Source organism: Lepidothrix coronata, unplaced genomic scaffold, assembly GCF_001604755.1.
Source record: "Lepidothrix coronata isolate B3197 unplaced genomic scaffold, Lepidothrix_coronata-1.0 Scaffold275, whole genome shotgun sequence".
Classification (NCBI taxonomy): domain Eukaryota; kingdom Metazoa; phylum Chordata; class Aves; order Passeriformes; family Pipridae; genus Lepidothrix; species Lepidothrix coronata.
Genome location: NW_016690455.1, coordinates 153,798 through 175,842, shown reverse-complemented (window position 1 = coordinate 175,842; position 22,045 = coordinate 153,798). Strand labels below are relative to the sequence as shown.

The 22,045-nt window shown below is 34.5% G+C and overlaps 1 protein-coding gene across 1 annotated transcript in view; it reads right to left on the bottom strand.

The window, feature by feature from the left end:
* LOC108507930 (attractin-like protein 1) overlaps positions 1-22,045 on the bottom strand; it is a gene marked incomplete at its 5' end in the record, with an annotated part of 367,858 nt that overhangs the window by 196,839 nt on the left and 148,974 nt on the right. Inside the window, one exon of the mRNA XM_017836299.1 lies at positions 18,584-18,662. Coding sequence (XP_017691788.1) covers positions 18,584-18,662 — 79 coding nt within the window. The remainder of the gene's footprint in view (positions 1-18,583; positions 18,663-22,045) is intronic.

Here is a 22,045-nt window from a genome sequence, read left to right as displayed (position 1 = left end):
TTAATAAAATGCAGCTTGTAGATATCTTTAAATTTAAAAATGTCAAATGTAAATAAGCATCTGGGGATTCAAATAGTTATTTCTTTTATTTTGAAAACTTCCAGTAAATGAACTATTTCTGGAGAATTAAAGGCATCTACCAACATACTGACAAGATATTTTATGGTTGTACTACATTGGTATCTGATGCCTTTTGATAGTATATACTTTTAAGCCATACCCAGTGTAAATCTCTTCCTATTGGAACTTCCTTGTACTTCCTTCTATGGCCTCCCTTTGAGTGGGTAATAAACCATGGCTTGTACAACTGTGTAGCATAAATGGAACTTGGAAATACCTTTCCTTGTGGTCATACTCAACCTTAGGTTGATTCCTGTCAAGAATGAGAGCCCTAAATGCTCATGTCCAAATTTAGGAAGGTCAAGAGTCCTTAGTTTCCCATTTCCTTTCCTGCAGTGGTCCTGAGTAATGAGACAAGTGCTCTCCTAGCACAGGATGAAAATACTACACTTCTGCATCCTCTCTTTTTCATTACACCAAGTTGCACTGTCCCTTTTGTCCTCTTAAACCTTTTTGTATGGTGATTTTGACAGTCAAGAAGTAGTTTAATCTTTAATGATTATTATGTACCAGCAATGCACTCAGGCAAAAGCACTGCTTTCTCTAAAGAGTCATCAATCTAGAGAAATCATTTTGACAATTGAGTTCAAGTATAACAGCCAAAAGGCAGAGACCTAACCTTTTAGAAGTGCCAATTTTAACAAAAACACAACACAGCTGAGATGTGTTTCATAAGAGCATATTCAAGTACCAGTAAAATAGAAAAGACAACTAACGATGAATAACAGAAAGGAGAAACAGATGTATGTGATGGGAGAGGGAATGAGAACAGGGGGGAAATCAAAGATAACAGCTATATAATCAAAACCAGGAGGACAAGGAAAGAAAGATACAAGATGAATTAAATATGCTTATTAGAACCTCTTCCCATATTTTCTGGCAGAGACTGACATTATAAGAAAATGGATATAGCTGTACAAGTTTGTCATTTACTTAGAGAGACGCCTTGTCAAAAAGCTTTGCCATAGCTAATATTTTCTTCTGAAAGCTCTCTGAATAATATATTCAGGATATATAGCAGATATTCAGGTATAACTGAATTACAGCTAAACACAAAAGTAGTATTCTTACAGCATCATGATACAAATAAAGCAATATTTCTAGAGAAAGCTAATGTGATTTTGGAAAAAAAAAAGAAAACCAAAACAAACCCACAAAACTCTCTAGTTGAAAATGTACTATTCTCCTTGTCGAAATCATAGTAACAAGGTTAGGGTAAATGTCAGGACTCTGAGGGCACTAAGAGGTCTTAATTGCCATGACCCTTGTAACTGGATGGATTTGGAGACCTTATCTTAGCTTTGTCTCCAGCCCCGTATCTGGCCCTGCACCATTTTTCACCTGTCTGGACTCCCTGAATGGTGCTTGGATTTGGCTCCTTGCTGGGGCTGTTGGTGTACCCAATTTCCACCATCCTTCTCTGCTCCTGAGAGAAGGTATCACATGGGTGAGGGCACTGCTCATGCTGGGGTCACCCCCAGCTTCCCTGCTCCTGAGGGGGACAGTGAACAGAAAGTGTCACAATAACATACAGGTGTAAACATCACCAACACTATAATAAATGTCCCCAGATACCTCTAACCTTTTCTCTTTTCCCTTTAATATCTGACTGATTGTCCATGCAAAACTCTGAGCGACCTCTCAGCCTTTTTTTACCTTCTATGCTGCCACTTATGTTTCAGGAGAGAAGACTGTCCATGCTTTCCAGCAGCTGAGCAGTACAGCACATCCTTTTATTCACACAAAGTGGTGCAGATTTAAAAACAAACTTTAAGCCAGCAACACAGCTTTTTCCTTCTGGGACAATGACATTTCATACCAACATCATGGAAAGACTTGGCATTTTTTAAAAACTGCGGGTTTTTAGTATTATATTCTTTCCATTAAAAGAGATAAAAACAAAGAGAACACCACTCTGTCAAGGATGAGTTTCCATTTTGAATACAATTATGATTATAAATTCCATAAGACATCTGGAAAATGTATTTTTTCTTATTTTTCCAGTGGGTCCCAGTGTCTGTAGCTACATTATCTCTTTAGAGACTCATACTAAGTATGCTGGCCTCACACATGCAAAACAATGACCTGCCACAAGACATGATTGTACTTGAATTTGCACAAGTTACTCCCTTGTTATCACACACAGCAGCCATTCAACATCAAAGGCACCTTCAGTCAGGATTCAGCAAACATTTATCTTGAAGAAGAAACTGTACAAGTACGTTAATGAGACATAATAAATATGCTCAACAGCTAAAATGAGAATGAAACTCTCCAGAACTTCAGAACTTTGTTCATTATAATCAAAAGCACATAAGCACCACTTGACAAACTTTTATCTGAGTATGGTGGGGAGGTGTCACAGTGTAATTTTTTTAATCCAAAAAATTACTCTAATTTAATCAGACAAAAAAGACCTACTTATCATTTGATTCACTATCTTTCATAAACAATTTTACTTTCTTACCTTTTCTCTTTGTTCACTTAATTACTAGATTGTTTTAAGAATGTATGAAGATCAAAAGCTGATTTTATGGCACTTTGAGGTGTGAAAATCAAAGACAATCATAAAAAAAATGATGATTAAAAAAATAGCTTTTTGCCCTCCAAAAAGAAAAAAAATTATTTTTAGAATATGTTTTTTTTTCCCTACTTAAAATAAAATTAATATTTGTGAATGGTGTGAACTACAAATTGTGTTGGATTCTTCAAAGCAATTGTATCCACCTGATGTGGAGGTAACAGCAGAGGTGGGTTCAATATGAAGTCACCATGCACTGCGTCACCTGTGTTTCTCAACTTTTTTCAGCTGCTAGAAGGCTTATATGCAATTTACTGATGGAGCATAAAACTATCTAGATCAGAGCAAATCAAATAATTTTAAAGGGCAAAGCTTTAACCCTACTAAATCAATAGGAAATCCAATAATAGCTTCCATAGGATTTCCCTTCTAGCAATTTTATCTGTTTAAAATTTTAGTCTGCCTCTTAGGACATGTAGAAAAAGCATCAAATGTAGGTGGAGTTATGCTTGTATATCCCTCATTTGCTTGTTACCCACTAGTGCCATGGTGTACAGTAAACTAGAGAAAAGCATATGCTCTGTGGTTTGTGATATTACAGGCTACTTCATCCCACAAGGCAGAACTAACTGGCAGTAACTAATACTTTATTCAGAAGACTGTTTACCTGTATTTTGAAAATCTTTATTGTATCTGATTTTTTTTCTGATAGTCTTGTGAGCACCAATGAGTAGGTAAAGCATGCTCTTAACACCAGCTCTGGGGAAAACACTGCCCTGAGTAAATTAGGCAAGATTTTTTATACAGATACAAATTTGTGAACCAAATCAGTGTTTTTCATATGAGATACAAAAAAGCAATTGATTTCCTACAAATACCACTAACATGTCTTCGACAGACTTCAGTGAAGAAGTAGCTTCTTCAACTGGTGCATAGCAGTCCAGTAAATAGTGCTTTTGGAATTCACTGCATCCAAAACTGATAACAGAGGGCCAAGTCCCATTGAGGGACTAAGTCTAGAAGAAGCTGAATTTGATCAGAGGAACACTTGTAAACACTTACACTATTTTCCCACCTGGAGGACACTGAGTCAAACAGCATGAAAGTGCTGCATGACAGCTGGTTGCCTGAGGCCTCCCTCCATTATGGGGAGAAAAACAAAGCCAGTATTTTTAGACAGATATATCCTGCAGCTCATGTTGTTAAGAATCAAAGAGGAGAAGAAACAAATGGAAAAAAACTCCAAACTCACAAACAGAAAATACTTCCTTTGTCTTGGAGTGAGAAGTCTCATAAACTATGAATATCTGTACTGGAATGCTGTAGGATTGAGCAGTAAATGGGCACTTACAGAGCTTAAGAATTGGGATGCAATGAAAAAGTGAATACAATGCTCAAACTGGTAACAGAAATAGCATCCTGCAAAATACATGGATTAGAGAATGATCTTCCAAAGATAGCAGAAACTTTTCAAAACTATGATGTCAGTCTGACCTGAACGGAATGTGAGCAAAATAGAGGGATATAAACTCTCCTCTTAGCTATGAATGAGAATTTTATATGGGTTGAAAGGGAAATTTTGACTGTATCAACTACTAGAAAAACCTATTAACTGCTGAGATGATAGACTATACTTCTTCATGTCCTATTTTGCTTGCAATCCAGCTAAATCACCTTATTTCTTTATGTTAGAAATATACATTTACTTGCTTCTCCCATCAAAAAAAAAATTTAATCTAAATGAAGATCCTTACCTTCCACTAAAAGTGAGATTTTCAGCCTGTAGAAAAATATTTTTGCCAAAAAAATGTTTGGTAATTGCTTTTATACAATAGCATTATTTCCAATTACTAACAGTCTTGTAAGTAGATATAAAAAAAAAAAAATAGAAAGCAAATTTTAGGTGTTTTATTTTTTATTTGCATGCATTTCAATTGATAAAACAATTTAAAGCAATTAAATAAAGCTTTTGTGTCACACTGTGCTCAATCTTAATTTTTTACCCCAAACCAACAAACAACCTGGAAAAACTAAAGGCATATTCAAATACTGGTGATATCCCAGACACTATATTTCAAGAAGACAAATGTTCTAAATTAACACAATATTAATTTTAATTAGAATTTGCATTTGAGAGAATTTTTGCTCAAATTGCATGATTCTATGCAATTTCCAACAATGATAAAAGCCAAAGGTTATACATAAATTAGTAATTATATAAAGGAAAAAAGCATACTTAAATTATGTTAGCTTCAGGTCAGAAAACAACAGTCATTCTGAAAGTAGCAAAAAAATAATGTATTGTCCATCTGTAGGACAGGTAAATCATCTGCCATAAGATAGAGGAAAGCAAGAAGAATGATTCACAAAGATAAAGCATTCTACCTCTTATAAGAATTCTATTTATGTGCTAAACAGTGTTGTTGCAAAAATGTGTGTTTTAAAATACTGGTGAGGCTGGTTCAGTTAAAGGAGAATCAGAATAATACGTACTACAGGAAAAAAAAACCAAAATGCCAAGCAAAACCACACAAAACTTGCTCAATTTCTGATTTGCGTGTGGTTTTCAATTTTAAACTCAAATAAGCTGTCTTGCCTTGCTTGCCACTCACTCTTACACAGAAATCACCAGAATTACACAATGTCAGGTACAGAACTAATAATACAGCTCAAATCACGAAATCGAAAAATACAAATAGTAGTTAAAGCAAAAATATCATGGAGCAGCTCAATCCGCCCATTGGATGGGCATCATGGAAATGGCATAAAAGGTAAGGGGCTAGTTTTGACCCTAATTTTAAAGTATCTGAGAATTCGTAAGTTTTAAGCACGGTACATGACATCAGTAACATCAAAGGCTGCATTTATGCATATGAGAAAGAAGAAAGCTGCTACTTAAAAGCCTTTTTAATGCAAAAAAACCAACTGAACTTCTGAATAATTACTTGCCTTTCTCATCATTTGGGACATAGTTTTGCAATGAAAGAATAAATATCAAATTAATGTAGATTTTAAAATAGTCTTTAATGAGGAAGTGCAGGTACTATAACAGCACTGTTACAGATATATGCTGCTGTAATGTCATATCATCTAGCAGCAGTCAGTCTAAGAGAAGTTGTGGATGCCCCATCCCTGAAAACACTCAAGGCCAGGTTGGACAGAGCTTTAAGCAACCTGGTCTAGTGGAAGGTGTCCCTGCCCATGCTGGAGTCCCAGCAGGAGTTGAACTAGATGACCTTTAAACATCCATTCCAACCCAAACCCTTTTGTGGTTCTATGACAAATAAAAATGCTACTGGTTTGTACAAAATACTCTCTCTGACCATTGTTTTTTTTAAACATCAGATCATACAGTTAAAAGAGACGTACAAAGACTATACACCACCCTGCAGAGATATAGCCATGTCTTTTAATTTCTGTCCTATATTGGCCCACCCCACTCTCAAAGGCTTTCAATGACAACATACCTGGAATTTCTAAGATAATCTACAGCACTACATCACTACTAATCATCGTAATTTATTATTTTTCATTGTGTCACCTGAATGTTCTTTGCCATAACACGGGCACTTCACTTCTTGTTCTTTCTATGACAGATACAGATAAATGCATTACCCATTCCCTATCTTCAAGGTTGTTACCACATCTCTCCATGATCTTTTACAGTATGCAACTATAAACAGACATACTTGCCAATTTCTTTCCTCTGAATATTTCCAAATTTCCCTTTTTGAACTCTAATGTCTAAACTGGCCACAGTACTCCAGTTCAGGCCATACTCAGTAGAACATAAGAATTAGATGTCTTAGAGTTACTGCTTCCACCTATGTAAGTCAATAATATATTCTTTTTTGTAACTAGATTGCTATTGACTTACATGCAGCTTGCAAACCTTTCTAAGCCATCGATAAGTTCTGAAGAATTGCAGCCCAGTCAGCTTTTTTCTCATGCTGTTTCTGCAAAGATGATGATTTCTACCATGTAAAAACTTGCATTCACCAATGCAGATATTGCCTTCAATTTCTGAGTTGTTTTGACATCTAAACCTGCTTGCAACACACTTGTTACCCAGCTCCTAATATGCAGATTTAATAGATGTAATCTCCAACTGCATAACTTAGCTCATTAATAGAAACAGTGTTGGGTTCTAAGCTTGGCCAAAACTTCAGAGTTCACCTGTGGCTAAAGCAGGCTAATGCAGGTAACTACAGTGCACACATAGTTAATACCTCATTTCACTGATAATGAAATGGGGTTTTGACCAGTTCTGCACCTACTCCACAGCTATGTAATCACGACAATGCTTCCTTGCCTTACCTAATAAAGTATCATGTGATAGACTTTTTACAGCCTTTATAATGTCCAACTGAAGAAGCATCAGGTATTTTTCCCTCCATTAAAGAGGATTTTTGTCCTACCTTGGAAGAAAAGCGTGTTCTTTTCATGTGATTAAGTTCATGAAAGAAACATCTGGGCTTTTAATTTTTTTTTTAATAGGTGTTTACAAACAGCTTAGTTTTTGTTGACTGATGTTTTCGAGAACTTTCTGACTGTAATTCGCTGGCTCTTCTTTTCCTCCCTTTCTACTAAAATGATTTATGTTCATTGTTTCCTGTGAGCTTACAGCACACTTGATGCTCTAATCAGAGGTGAAGCTTGGACATTTCATGCATGGTTGATTTAGTCATTAACAACATTAACAATGTGGACCCGCTTTCCATGTGAAGGGGGAAGTAGACAAGTTCAGGAATATTACTAATGAACAATATTAAGGTATGAAGTCAAAATGTGGTGTGTCTGATACTTGCATGTGGGTCACATACACATGGGTATGGTATTTTTGTAATATGCATGCTCCTATTATTCTGGAAATAACTTTGTGAAGGCATAAATTATTATGGTAGGCAAAAGTAGCATAGAATCAGTATTGTACATCATTAACATATTCAGAAAGCATAAAACCCAAAGAAATGGGTGATTGGTTTTAATTAACCCAAAAATGAAATGCATATGAGATAATTCATACCTTCCTAATGTGTTTTAGCAAATATTGAAACATATACAAAATACAACACAATAAAATAATAAACCATATTTCACAATATGTTTATATTTCTACACATAGAAAAAATTAAGAGAGCAATTCAGTGTCCATTTCACTCATCTTTCCTGCCTAAATAAATTGGCTAGAGACAAGGAGGACTATTGGGGAATAAAACAGAGCAGTCATCGGAACAGGCTCCCCCAAATAACAGTAAGAGCATTTCTAATGAAAAGCATACAAAGATGACCTGTACAACTGATTCCATTCTACAGATGGGGAACTGATGGCCCAGGCAGTGAAGCAATTTGCAGAAGGGCACCCATAACACCAGTAACCAAATTATTGTCTTCCAAACCCAAACTTCTCCTAACTGGGATATTCTATTCTCTGCCTGCCTTAGTACTTCTTGCCATGGCTGCACAAATATAAAAAACTAAGAAAACACAGCTATTTAGATATAATAAGTCTAATTAACTGTGATTTTCAAAATGTATGTGAAGCACAAAACCCCAAAAAACTCAGTCCACAGGATTCATGGTAGTTTTGGTTTTGTTAATTACATATGGGTCAACTGACCATCAAAGCAGTCTAGGCTAATTTACTGATGTCACAATTTAACTACCATGGTACACTCAATGCAATAAATCCCAATGATCAAATGATATTGTTTTCCAGAAATTATTTGTTTGAGTTTTGAGCAGCATGGATAAAAATAATGGTCTGTTCAAATATTCATATTCCCTATGGTACTTTTGCTACTATAGAACTGTACTGAAATAACATTACATTAATTTTAATTAAATTTTGCATTTCAAAGCATTTTTTCCACACATAGTATGTTTTTATGCAACTTCTGTCAATACTTGAAGATTAAAGGAAAGCCAAAGGTTATATGTTAATTATTAATTATCTGTTGAAAATTAATGTAATGAGCTTAGTTTATATCAGGTCACACTAACTCTCAACTATTGTTTGTGAACTGCTGGGGCAATAGAAAAATACAGCTCCAGGAAGGATAAACATTGCATCATTATATCCTTGAGAAAGAATAACTGCTCTACCTTTTTGTAGACTGTCATACAACCATGTTTTCTTTTAAAGTTATTTTTGGTTGTTTTTATTTTTGTCAACTTTCTTTTCCAACCTAAGGTTCCACTGCTATTTTGTGTTGGCAGGTTCCCCAAGAAATAAGCATACCTATGCAAATTTTGTCACCATCAACCTACTATTATTTCCTTCTATCCAGAGAACGAGAAGAAGCCTGGAAGGTGCCCAGAGGAACTTCACAGTGAATGTTTGCTCAGAGGGATGACCCCAAGGAATGTCTGGACATACTAATATCTACAGAAAGTGAAGAATTTCCCCCCAGAGCTCATTGATAGCAATAATACTGATATTCATGGCACTGAACACATTCTGCTGAGAGAATAAACCAACTAATAGTGCATGAACTGAAAAAACAAGCTGGTGAAGTTATGTAATTTCCAGTTGCATTGATCATTGCATTTGCTTTGCATTGATTATTAAAGCTCTGACTTTAGCAGGCAGCCATCCACATGTAAGAAATGTCAGTATCTTCAATTTTTTTTTAAAGAAAGAATAATTCTGTATATTATCAACACTAATTTTAAGAGATAAAAGGGTCAATGTCCTTATTTTAGAAGGCACATACTATCCATACTGGGTAAAGTGAAATGTAAACACTTTGAAATAGATTCAGGCATGATATTAATCCCTCCTTACTGTGAATCAGTTGCACACTTACAGAAATGTATCTAAAAATCAGCTCTGGGAAAAAAATAAATTCATATAATTGCAAGAAAATGTTGGATGTTTGTTGAAGCAATAGCAAATGTTCCATATGTTATAAGCAATCAAAATGATCGTTTGCATGATTTAATATAATTTTTAGAATACATTATTAGCATTAAAATGTAAATAAACAAAATGTTAAGTAGAAAGGAGGAGCAGAACAATAGAGTGGAGCTATGTATGCCTTTTAGGCTTGGACTTTGAGTTACTTCCCTGCTCTTTGGAGGAAGGACAATTCATACTGAGTTTCCATTATGCTTCCCCTGTTTCAGGTGACACATCTGGACTGAAGTTGTCTACCTAGTGCAACTAAAATCCCTCCAAACTCTGAGAAAAGTTACAGATGATCTCCAGAGGAGTACGTGCATTTTTCTCTCAAAGAGCTCTTTCTGTAAACCGTCAAACATTTTCACACTCTCTTCATAGCAGAGTTCTTGAAACATTTTTGTTGTTCGCATCTAAATCCACTCCTTTCTTCCAGAGCTTTGAGGAAAGGGTGGTTTGTTTGTGTTTTAATAGCAGACAAAAACTGACACTACACTGCAAACACAGAGGAAATAGAAATGTAAAGAGTATTACCACTTCGGGCCAATATTCAACACCTGTTCTTTTGTTTTTGTTAAGAGACGAAAATAAATCATCTATTTTGGTGCAATCCTCTTTATTTACAAAGAACACATCCACCATTCTCATTTCTTTAACACCATTAAAAAAATCCAAATGACTCTTTTATCTCAGAAATTCAAAAGAAGTTATCTGGCTCCTTCCCAGGGCCCCACTAAGGATTGCCTTCCTTATTGTCTGCAGCTTTTTGCTGACAGGTAGTTAGCTAAAAATGCTCCTAATGTTTTTATTTTTACAAATAGTCTCATGGAAAACTCTCCAACCATGCAGCTCAAAGCATCCTCAGGCTCTGCCAAGTGGCCAGTTGCCTCAGGCAGTCTTTTTCATTTGGGTCAGTTCCCTCTTTCTCTTAAATAACCTTGTTTTTACCTTCCTTTTAGCTTTAAAACTTAACCCAGTACACTTGCCAGAATTAAGCAGACAGCAGGAAATAATACAGTCTATTATAACATTAGTATTATCTCCAGAATTATTTTATATTAATATTTAGAAAGCTTAACTTTGATAATAAATTCTACTGAACAGAATACCACTATTAATTTTAAAATACTGTTATCAGCAGTAATAACTACACCCAAGCTTCCTTCTACACATATCCCAAGAATCACATATAATGAAACTAATTTGTTTTGATTATTGCCTTTTGGGAATCTTCAGGCTAACTGCACTATGCAAATGTAAGAAGGAATTTTGGTTATTATGTTAAGAAAAGTGAACAATTTTTTTCTTCTGGTCATAAGTAGATATAATTAAAGCACCTACTTAGTTTCCTTTCTCTAATTTATTTTTTTAATAAAGAGCAGTAGATCATAATTTTTGTTTTAAAATCTATTGTCATCTGTTTTCTTCTTTACCTTCCGAATTTTCACGGAATGAAGAAAGAGATCTATTAGCAAACTTTCATACCTTCGCTAACACATACCTTGTGTTGCCCGAAGCTGGGTGTTTTATATGTGCACACACTGATTTCCAGTGTGCTTTACATGTACTTGTTTCAAAAAACATGTTCACATGTACTTAATTTAAGAAAAAAAAGGATTAGAAGTGCTAGAGGTAGGAACAAATTTTCATAGTTCAGGTGTACATCCTTGAATGTCTGATTTGACTTTGTTTCTCTTCCAAAACTGAACACCAGAAAAGCTAAAGTCAAAAGTCAACTCTCTACTTCCAACCAACAGATTAATTTTCAGCATTAAAAAAAAAAAAATTCTGCTGATTATCCTGGTAAAGAATATTGTAGTACAATATATAAGAAAATTATATACCTATATGAGTTCTAAAGAAGATCACCTTCAAGAGACAAGATTAAATATAGTATAATATAATCTTCTTCAATTCTCCCTTGGACAGGATGATTTTAAGGTGACTATTAAATTTGTGGAAGGGAAGGCCTGCAAAGGAAACCAGATTACAAATACATCCCATGCTTCAAGATTTCCATTGCCTATCTGTAGGGTTTTCAAAGGAATCGTTTCACTTATGGTACAATTTGGCTTCTACTTTTTCTCCATCTCCCCGTGATTTTCTTAGAATAGTTAATTTCCTTCAGTCTACATACTACCTTAATACTATTCCAACAGATCTCTGCCCCCATAGGCCATGCAATCCCCCAAAAGATGCAGGGCTTTAGAACAGGTTAAACTTGGTTTAACTACTCAGTCAGGTGAATTCATGTTGAATTCCTACTCAAGTTGCCAATTCATAAACAGAGTTGAAACAAGACAGCTAGGATTACTTCCTAGGATAAATGCCTCTCACAGGAGATACACAGGCATAAATAATGGTGATGGCTCCTCAGTCTCATGCCCCTACTCTTATGATAATTGTTCATGTAAACCTCTATACACCATATGATATTTTAAGATATTTGCTTTAGATCAGCTTTAACTCACCTCCCAAAGTAAATTTTTCCAATATAATATTGAGTCTGTCACTGTCAGCATTTAATACTTCTCTTTACAATGAACAAGGATGATGCGAGCAGTACTAAAATAAGAATTAATCAGATCCTTTTTTTTGTAAGGTGACAGTATTAGAAGTACAACTTTTATTTTACAAAATTAAAGCAAGGATTAACTCTCAGTATAGGTGATTTGACTCATTGGGTTATTTATATCGTTAACACAAGTATCAAAGTGAACACTGTGAAAACTGGGTGGGATAAGCTGTCATTTGGAAGTGTGTTTTATACTGACTGCAGAGGGAGTCCTGAGACAATGTCTAGTGTCAACTATCTAGGCATGTTGCTTGAAAGGTTCATTCAGAGAGGAACCTAAATTTTACGTTGGAGAAAATGCAGAAAACGTCAGCCTAAAATAAATGCCCTGGTTACCCTCAGTAAAACTAGATCTACAGTTGAAATACGCAGTCATAGCTCTATTGATTTCAGAAGAGCTTGAGCAATATAACAAGTTGAGATTCTGGTCCTATGAATAGCTCCTTTGACTTCAGTAGGATTACTCACACAGCCTATGAGTAAGTACATACAGATGTTTAAGATATTTGCTAAGCAACAGACAAGAAGAAGATACCAAAAAAGAAAAATTATCTCTGAGGTAACAACTTTTAAACATAAAATGTATAATCCTACACACATGAATAAAATTACACATTGGGGTACTTTAATTACACATATTAATATTTCTTGGTTTCCTTGCATCTGCTATTGTTGGTTCCTTCCTCACACTAAAATATACAGATGAAACAAAGTATTCCTTTTGCTCCTTTGGTTGTTGTTCAAGAATACACTATATTCTGTGTGCATTAATATTGCTAAAGTAAATATGTTGCATTCCCTAAACAATATTGTATACACCAAAAGCCATTATTGTCTTTTCTAAAAGGAATACTTTAAAATATTGCCATTCAAATAGAAAGCAAAAAAGCTCCAGCTGAAATTCACATATTGTCTACATTCATTAGTACTATCAACATAAGTGAACTTTCTTGTTCTATTAGGGTTACCATAGAAATGAGCTTAAAGCTATTACATGAACTGTTACTGCTATTAAGTAGTCTACTTCAGTTTCATTTGTGTAATTTTAAGAATCTTTGAATATTTAAAAGAATAAAACTACCTTGATATTAAAATTAAGGCTAGAAAAGTGGGGTTTTTTTAAACAAATATAAGCCTAATTAATAAAATGAAGCAATAAGTCGTGTGGCACCCACACACTATATAAAGCAAGCATTTGCTTTAATTCCATGTTTTTATGTTTGCATATGCTATTCTTTCAGACAGGCAAATGGTGCACAGCTGACTGAATGCTTTATATAAATAGGAAAATTCCAATAAAGGAATGATATTAACCTTTAAAGTTAGGCAAGCACTTTACACACACAACACCACGCTTTCAAACATTTTTACCTAAATGTGCAATCATGCATTACCTTCTCATCACTGAAGAGACTTCTAAGGTATTATATGAGGAAATACAAATTTAAGTAACCTTTTTGATATGTAATCTTTTTGTAGCGTGTAACTATAATAACGTGTAAAAAAGCTATTTTCAATGAAAAAAAAAAAAGTAAAATTGTGTTTTAACTAATTGACTGATCCAATATACACAAATATATATTTCAGACCAGATATAAGGAAAATATTTTTTACAATGTGGGTGGTGAATCACAGCAATAGGTTGTCCAGAGAGGTAGTGGATGCACCATCCCTGGGAACATTCATGATCAGGTGAGATGGGACTCTGAGCAACCTGATCTAGTTGAAGTTGATCATTGCAGGAGGATTGTACTAGATGGCCTTTAAAGATCCTTTCAACTGAAACAATTCCGTGGTTCTAAGATTCTATATAAGGACACCCAACACATTGGCACATGTATGTATTTTGAAAACATCTGTTCGAACGAATAGCACAAAGGGTATCTGAGCAGCAACTGTTTGAAGGACAAATGCTTTGCAAAAATACCTGAACTAGAGGCAGTGTGGTTTATAATCCATGAGTTTGTTAGTGGCCTCAGTGTAATCCAGCAAAAAAAAAACTCAACACACTATCAAAAAAGAAATCATTTGGATGCAAATTTTATCTGCAGTGTGGTATCTTTAAATCAGAAGTTCATGAGACAAAACCTTTGAGCCACTACAAATCTGGTAAGCAACCTATCAAGTTTTTCAGGAAAATGATCTAAGAACAGATTGTCTTGTACCCATTCTCAACAGAATATTGAATGAATACTTTAGGTATGAAATGTGCAGGGAAAACAAATAATATTCTCTTCAATTTTCTGATTTGGCAAATCTGGGTGATATATCTTTTCTTGTATAAAGGAGGAAACCAGAGTCAGATTGAAGCTTCATGGATGGGCTCTTGGGTGAATTCAGGGTATAAAATGCAAGAGGTTTAACAAATCATTTGGGAGAAGATGACAGCTCTTGGTTTTTCATCCAGTGAACTAATAACTCAAATTTTACTGAGAAACGTACTACTAGAAAGATTTGTGAGTCTCTGGAGGAAAAAGAAGGGTGGGAGATTATAACCTAGAGAACATATCTGATCTTCTAACATAGTGTAGGACTCTACTGCAAAATGTTTTGCTATTCTTAAACTCTGCAATACTTAGGAACTCCTTTAACTTTTTTGACAAACAGATATATCTTGCCCTTTTTCTACTCCTGCATGAATTTCCATGCTTATCTGTAAATTTTATCCTGCTCTGTTATGAATGTTCCAAGTTTCTTCTGTTTTGTTTTTCGTTTGTTTGTTTGTTTTTCTCAAGAAAGATAGTGCCATAAGAATTACGCTTTGGAAATCATCATATTCTGTATTATTCCTTTCGAGGATCAAGCTCTCTCAATGAGCAATATTCCACTATCTTACTGCAGCCCTTCTTAAAAACCTTTTTTAAAATGACACAAACCCATGGGAGGGATGAGTGGGGGAAGGTGTCAAGGGATGGCAGGCAGGAGGCTGCTCATGTTCTCCTGCTCAAAGTTTCATTGATCTTTTTGGAGCTATAAAATAAAAGAATGATACTTTCCATTTTCCCTCAATGCAAAAGGTGAATAACTTTGATGGTATAAGGTAAGACAGAGTCTATCTGCTGTCTCTTGCCCTCTCAGAAGGCAGGAGAGAAGAAGAGAAACTCATCTAGGAGTTAAAGTATAAATATAGATGTTCAAAAAGCCTTAGGTAAAGTATGTCTTAAGAGACAGCAATGTAGGCAAGAAAAAAATTAGAACCAAAATTTTTTTATGAGTAAAAAAAAAAAATTACCAAAACTCAAGGACTTGACTTAGGGGAAAATTATTATAATTAAATAAATTAAAAGACCAATAGCTATGGAGAAAGGGGAGTTAAATCCAGTATTGATAAACATCAGTTAAAGTATTTTGGAAGACTCTACCTATATATTTATTTTCATATATATATATATATATATGCATATACATATATGTATATACACATAACAGTTTCTTACATATATATGATAGAGCCTAAATTAGAATTGCTCAGTAAGATTTGGGCAGTGCTTTGCAAATATTTGTTGAATGAACAATGAATGAGGAAAGAAACTGGAGAGAAAATTTCTAAATTACTGGGAAAACTGAGACATTCCCACTGCACAATGCAAACAACTTGCTCTTGCTTTGTATTGGATTGGGGTCATGCTACATTCAATTTGGAATCAGTAATGTAGCAAAGCATTAGTCAGAGGGCAAAACAGCACAAGGTTCTGAATTTTCAGCTGCACATATGATTCTACAAATCTTCAAAAAATTATTGGCTTACCTCAACAGCCTGATAAAATTAATTACCAAAAGATCACAAGAACTGGATAGTAATGTTCCTCCTCCTTTAGGGGAAAACAGACTGAGAGGAACAGTAAATGGATGCACAGCTATTAACAGCATGCTTTTTATATTGGCTTCTGTTCTTGTTATATTTCACTTCTTACTGTAGTTTGTGTCCTTATTGAGGATAACAGCTAAAGAGTCTGCCAGGTCATGGGCTTTAAAAGTAGATACTTCAGAAATCTTTTCAACAATAGGTTGCCTCTACTCTTTTGTTATTTATACAATTTATCTGTATCACTTAATTGAAAACCTTATAAATATGGCTCCATATAAAAATATGTTTTCTGAGCTACATTAAAGGAAACTATTATCAAAAACTTGTACTTGACATGTACTGCAGTTGATGTGCAACATCAGAATGAAAATAGAGAATTTCTTGAATATTTACAATTAATTCATGATGCTTCCACACTCTAATTATGTGAGAAAACAAAGTTTCTCTAGTTATACTCAAGGAAAGCATGAACTTCTGAGACTTTTAATCCCCTTGCCAAGTATGTCTTTCTGTTTTGCTCTTCCGACTAAGCTGATTTATGGTAATGTTGCATTTATCAACCAGCTTATATGAACTTTCATATAATCTTAGAAATGCTTTTTGGTGACATTAAGAGAATAAATCTTGGAAAACTTCAAGAAATTTTTATACAAGAATGTGTTCTTTATCAGATGATGCCTCGAGACAGCATTAAAAAAATATTTCAGAAATATAGGTAAGCAACCATAGAAAACAGACTAGACCCCCTAGATCTGTAAATACGTATGTTTGTATTTTTTCTTAAATGCATCAATAAAATAACCTTATTAACATGAGAGATTAAATCAATGAATTACTACATTCCATCACAATATAATTTTGCACAGAACTATTAAGTATTGAGACAAATATGAATGAAATATTAATAAGTTGAACAGAATACTGTAGCTTAAAGTAACTTTTATCTGTATTTCGCAAGTAATAACAAATAGATGAGCATTTGCCCTTAGAGGTTGAAAATGCTTAACAATATTCATATGAATTAAAAAAATACCTGAAGGAAATAAGTACTGATAATATACATTTTTCTTTGTAGCACCAGTTTAAGCTAACTCTTGGTGTTAGTACACTATAATTTCAGTGAAGGAAAAGTATAAGTGCTAGTTACCTGGCACTTTTAAAGCATATACAAATTCTCTGTAGATATATGGTAAAAAAAAATGTTATTCAAACATTCATAGTGCCTGTATATTAAGAAGAAATAATTAAGTAGACAAAAGATTGTCCTTTAAAAAAAAAAAAAAAAATCAAGATTACAGTTCATTAAGCAAGTGCTCTTTCCAAAAATCAAGCTTAGAAACTTCGAGGGCGTGAAAAATCATTGTCTAAAAATTATAGATCTTATTTATGAGAACAAAATTAAATACAACTACTATCAGTATAAAATCATGCTATATACATGCAGCAGCATACATAACCAAAGTTTGATCACATCTAAGTGTAATGATTTGTTAAAAAGATAAGAACAAATATTTGATCCAAATTTTTGAACACAGCTGTAAGAATTTAGACAACAGAATAAGGTGATTTAATGCATGAGTGTTTATTGAAGGGCTTCAATTGTATCACAGTTTTAGTGACAGAAATACTGATATTCATATAGAGAGAATTTTTCTCAGAATTTAAAAAAATATTACAAGAAAAAAGAGATAATAAAAAAGAAGACAGTATAAACTCTTTGCATGAGAGTTTTCTCCTACTCGGTGTTCCAATGACTATTGATAAAAACACAGCGTCACAACATTAAATAAATTACTGGAAGCCTGACATGCTACACTATGATCCTCTGTTCATTCAGCTTGCCAGTGTTTCTGCACTACTATTTTGAGATTATTGAGAGAGTTGCGATGCATTAAACAGCAAAACCAACCAGTCAAAAAATGTGTTTCAGCTCTGGTGCAGCCTCACCTTGAGTGCTGTATGCAGCCCAACAATTTAAGAGGGATGTGAAGGTACTCGAGTGCGTCCAGAGGAGGGCAACAAAGCTGGAGACAGGGCTGGAAAGAATGTCCTATGAGGAGCTGCTAAGAAACCTGGAGTCATCTAGTTTGGAAAAAAGAAGCCTGAGAAGCAATCTCATTGCTCTCTACAGCTTCCTGATGAGGGGACAGGGAGAGGGAGCTGCTGATCTCTTCTCCCTGGGATCCAGAGATAGGATGCATGAGAATGCTTCAAAGCTGCATTTGACTGGACATTAAGAAACATCTATTTACAGAGCAATGGTCAAACACTGGAACAGGCTTCTTAGAGAGGTGGTCAGTGTCCCAAGCCTGTCAGTGTTAAAGATATTGTTATTTGGACAATGCTCATGCTTTAATCTTTGGTCAGTTCTGAAGTGGTCAGGCTGGATTATCCTTGTAGTTCCCTTTCAACTGAAATATTCTATTCCATTCTAAATATGCCACCATAAAGAAAATTTAGCTTTCTGCAGCCTAGTGCTGCAATTTATCTAATTCTTGACAGATGAAAGAAATAAAGTTTTCTTCTTCAGTATAAAAAGTCAAGGGTATAAAAAGGATATTTAAATTGCATATACAGGAGAAAGTGGAGGTGTGATAGTTCATCAAAGTTCTCAATTTATTCTGAAAGATAAAGCTACTGCAATAAAGTTTTTGATACCTCTCTCCGTCGAGAAGCCCAACAGGTTTGTTTGATTTTCCAAACGACAGCAGCTACCAGCAGTAAGGATAAGAAACAACTGCAATTACAAAAGAAAAAAAATAATTGTAACAAATTGTAACAAAACAAATAAATAGAGGAACACTAAACTCTACCAGGATGACAAACAAGTCAACCACCCATGTTCAAAGTCAAAAGCAAATGCACAACTCTAATGCTGTAGTTGTCTCCTGGAAATGTTATTAGTGTCTCCATCAGCACAGTATAAGCTCCATTACAACTGAACACATACCCACAACAGTCTCAACAAACATGTAATGCAAGTTCCACATTTAGTAGATGGGAAAAGAGGAGGAAGTATACTAAAAAATTATACCGATTTATATTTCTCTCACTTTGTAAATTCTGAATAATTTCCTGAGATGCAGGAACAATAGCTATGCAGGGAATATAATTACTTTGAGGAACTGGGTTTGCACATGAAAATAGGCCTGTTTTATCATATTGAGAATTTCTATGGCTAATTCCCCAGGGAAAACATCTCCAAGGACATCACCACATTATAGCCCCAAAGACACAACAGAAGAAGGTAACAAAAAAAATAAAATTATTAAACACCTGCAATTTACAATCAGAGCATATGCCTTCCCTCTGGCTTCAATGTTTTTGTATTGTAACATTTAACCCATGAAGTATTTTGGTAGAAAGATCATTGAATTCAAGCTCTTTTAGTGAATTTCTGGATACTTACAAAAGGCTTCTAAAGTTGATACCGAATGTAAGCACTCAGATGATCTTTTAACATTTTAGACAGCTTCTTTTATAAAATTATCTGGATTTAATAGTTGCATGAAGAACTTTCAGTCATATTGGCACCTCTGCTGTACATGCTGGTTTCAATTAATACAACCCTTCAACTATTGAATTATGCTAGGTATCCACAAGTTTTTTGTTCTGCAAAAAGCTTCAAAATTTACTCTTTAATATGGGAAATACCAAGATTTCCTGAAGTAGCACAGTTCAGACGAGTACTGTGCATAAGTGCAAAATAACACCAATGTTTCCCTCTCTCCAGTCCCCTTTGAAAACAAGTACGAGTTGACTGTGAATTTATATTTGGTGTCCAGAACAAAAAAACTCCACTGACCACCAGAAAAAATTCAGTTCTGTAGCAACATCTTTTAAGCTTTTTAAATCAAGTACTACTTACAAATACTATTTCCCAGAAATGTTTTTAAAGAAAAGTTGTAGAAAGTTGTACTATATACTGTACTGTCTAGGTAGTAACTGCAACAGATGCTTAGGGGCAACATCAGCATACTGACATGATGCTACAAACTAGGATTCTGAGCATGAAGTAAGGGTAGGCCACTTTACCTTATCTTCTCCTCCTCCACGACCCTTCCAAAACCCACTAACTAGGGAAACAACAGCGACTCTGAAATTATGAACTCAGTGCTCCTGCATTTTGGAAAAGGTTAATACATTCAAGACAGGTGGACAGGAGAAACAAAATGTTCCTTGCACTGTGTGACTACTTTATTATGACTAGGAACTGGATCTCTACCCTTAGAAAATCCTGCCCTACACATTTATTAATGTCTTGCAGTTCTCTTAAGTTAGTAGAATAAAAAATATTCATGGTTGTGGCTGAAAGTGTTCAGACAAATTGATTCTGGGCTTTATACATCAATGGATCTGGGTCACACGCTTAATTTTCTTGTAATCAGTCAAAACGTCAATTAGTTTATATGCAACATCAAAATCAGAGAGGAGTGTCTCAAAGACACAACCATAAAATACTATGAATCATTGGAAATTACAGCGTTGATAATGTGACTTTCGTATAATCTCTTCCCTGCAAGTAAATATTTTACTTTCTTCTAAGGGTTTTGTTGTTGTTGTTGTTGTTTTTTAAAATATATATAGTAAGAAGGAAAAAAAAAAAACAAAATTCATGTTAATGAAGAGAAAAAAGACATGGAAAACAGATTTAGTCAAACTAACCTGATTCCAGGCTGTGGTGAGATAATAGTATTGGTTTATTTAGGGCAATAAAAATTAAAGCTGACTGCAAAGGATCTCACAATATCAAGTGACTTGGCAATAAAATAAGAGAATGAAATTCAGTGCCAATGAGCTGAAGGCAATGTGCACAAGAAAAAAAAAATCAACAACTAGCTACAAATACACAATGATAGGTTCTAAATTAGCAATTACCACTCAAGAAAATGGTCTTGAAGTCATTGCAGATAGTTCTTTGAACATATCAACTGAATGTTTAGTGGCAGTCAAAACAGAAAATAGGATGTTAAAAGAGATTAGAAAAGGAATAAAGAACAAACCAGAAAGCCTTGTGATGCCAGTGCATAAATCTATAGTATGTCTGTATCTTGAAGCAATCATTGCCTCATCTCAAAAAAAACTAAGCTAACTTAAAAGGTATAAAGGAATACAGTCAACATGGCTGGGGAATGAAATGGTAGTAGAAATAAATTCTTTTCAGCTTTAAAACAACAGGGAGTGGAAGTGAGCCATGATGAAGACATTAACATCACAAAAAATGTAATGGCAGGAGTGGTACAGATGGATGCTCTCCAATCCCCCAGTATATTTCTTAGCTCCTTCTTGTGACACAGATAAAAATAAAATAAAGTGAAGTGCAAAATAAATGAATCAAAAATTGGCTAAAATAGGAATTTTTAGAAGGGGACCAACACCAGAAAAGGAAATTTCCAGATGCGCTTGCAAGGTTCCCAGAGTATCAGATGCACTAAGTTTGATAGGACAAATATATTAGAGCTGAGAGGTCTATGCATGACCCAAAGACTGAAAAGAAAATGGTTAATAATGGTTAATGGTACAGAGGATAAAGAGATTGTACAATGGTCAATTTTTTACTTATTTTTTTTTTATATACAATCACAGCTAAGTTATACTTAGGAGAACAAGGAATCCAGGCCTCATTTACATTGCAAATGATTTACTTTCCTCTTGAAATGAAACAATTCCCAAAACAATTTAGAGACCAGTGTGAATGACCAACTCAGTATGAACTACTACTGGGATCTGAAACAAAAAGGGTTAAAACAATCTTTCTCAGGTGCACAGTAGTAAGCAGCACTTGGGAGATGAGTTTATCACTCTACAAGGTATTGTCACAACAGATACTATCAGATTTGTTCTTAAAGTTCTGGTATTTGCATTTTTTAAAGGAGATTGGAAAACATGGTGAGAATCAAGAGAAGAATCACAATAAATATTCAAATGCTGGAGAAAATCTTTTACTAACAGGGACTTAAACCTAATCATTTCACTTTTCAAAAAGATCAAGTGGCAAATTGCCTACAGTGTGTATGAGTTTCCATGGGGAGAAAATACCAAGACTCTCCTTTATACAGCACATAAATGTTTCTGTATCCTAAAATAATGTAAACATATACTGAAAAAAAAGAAGACTTT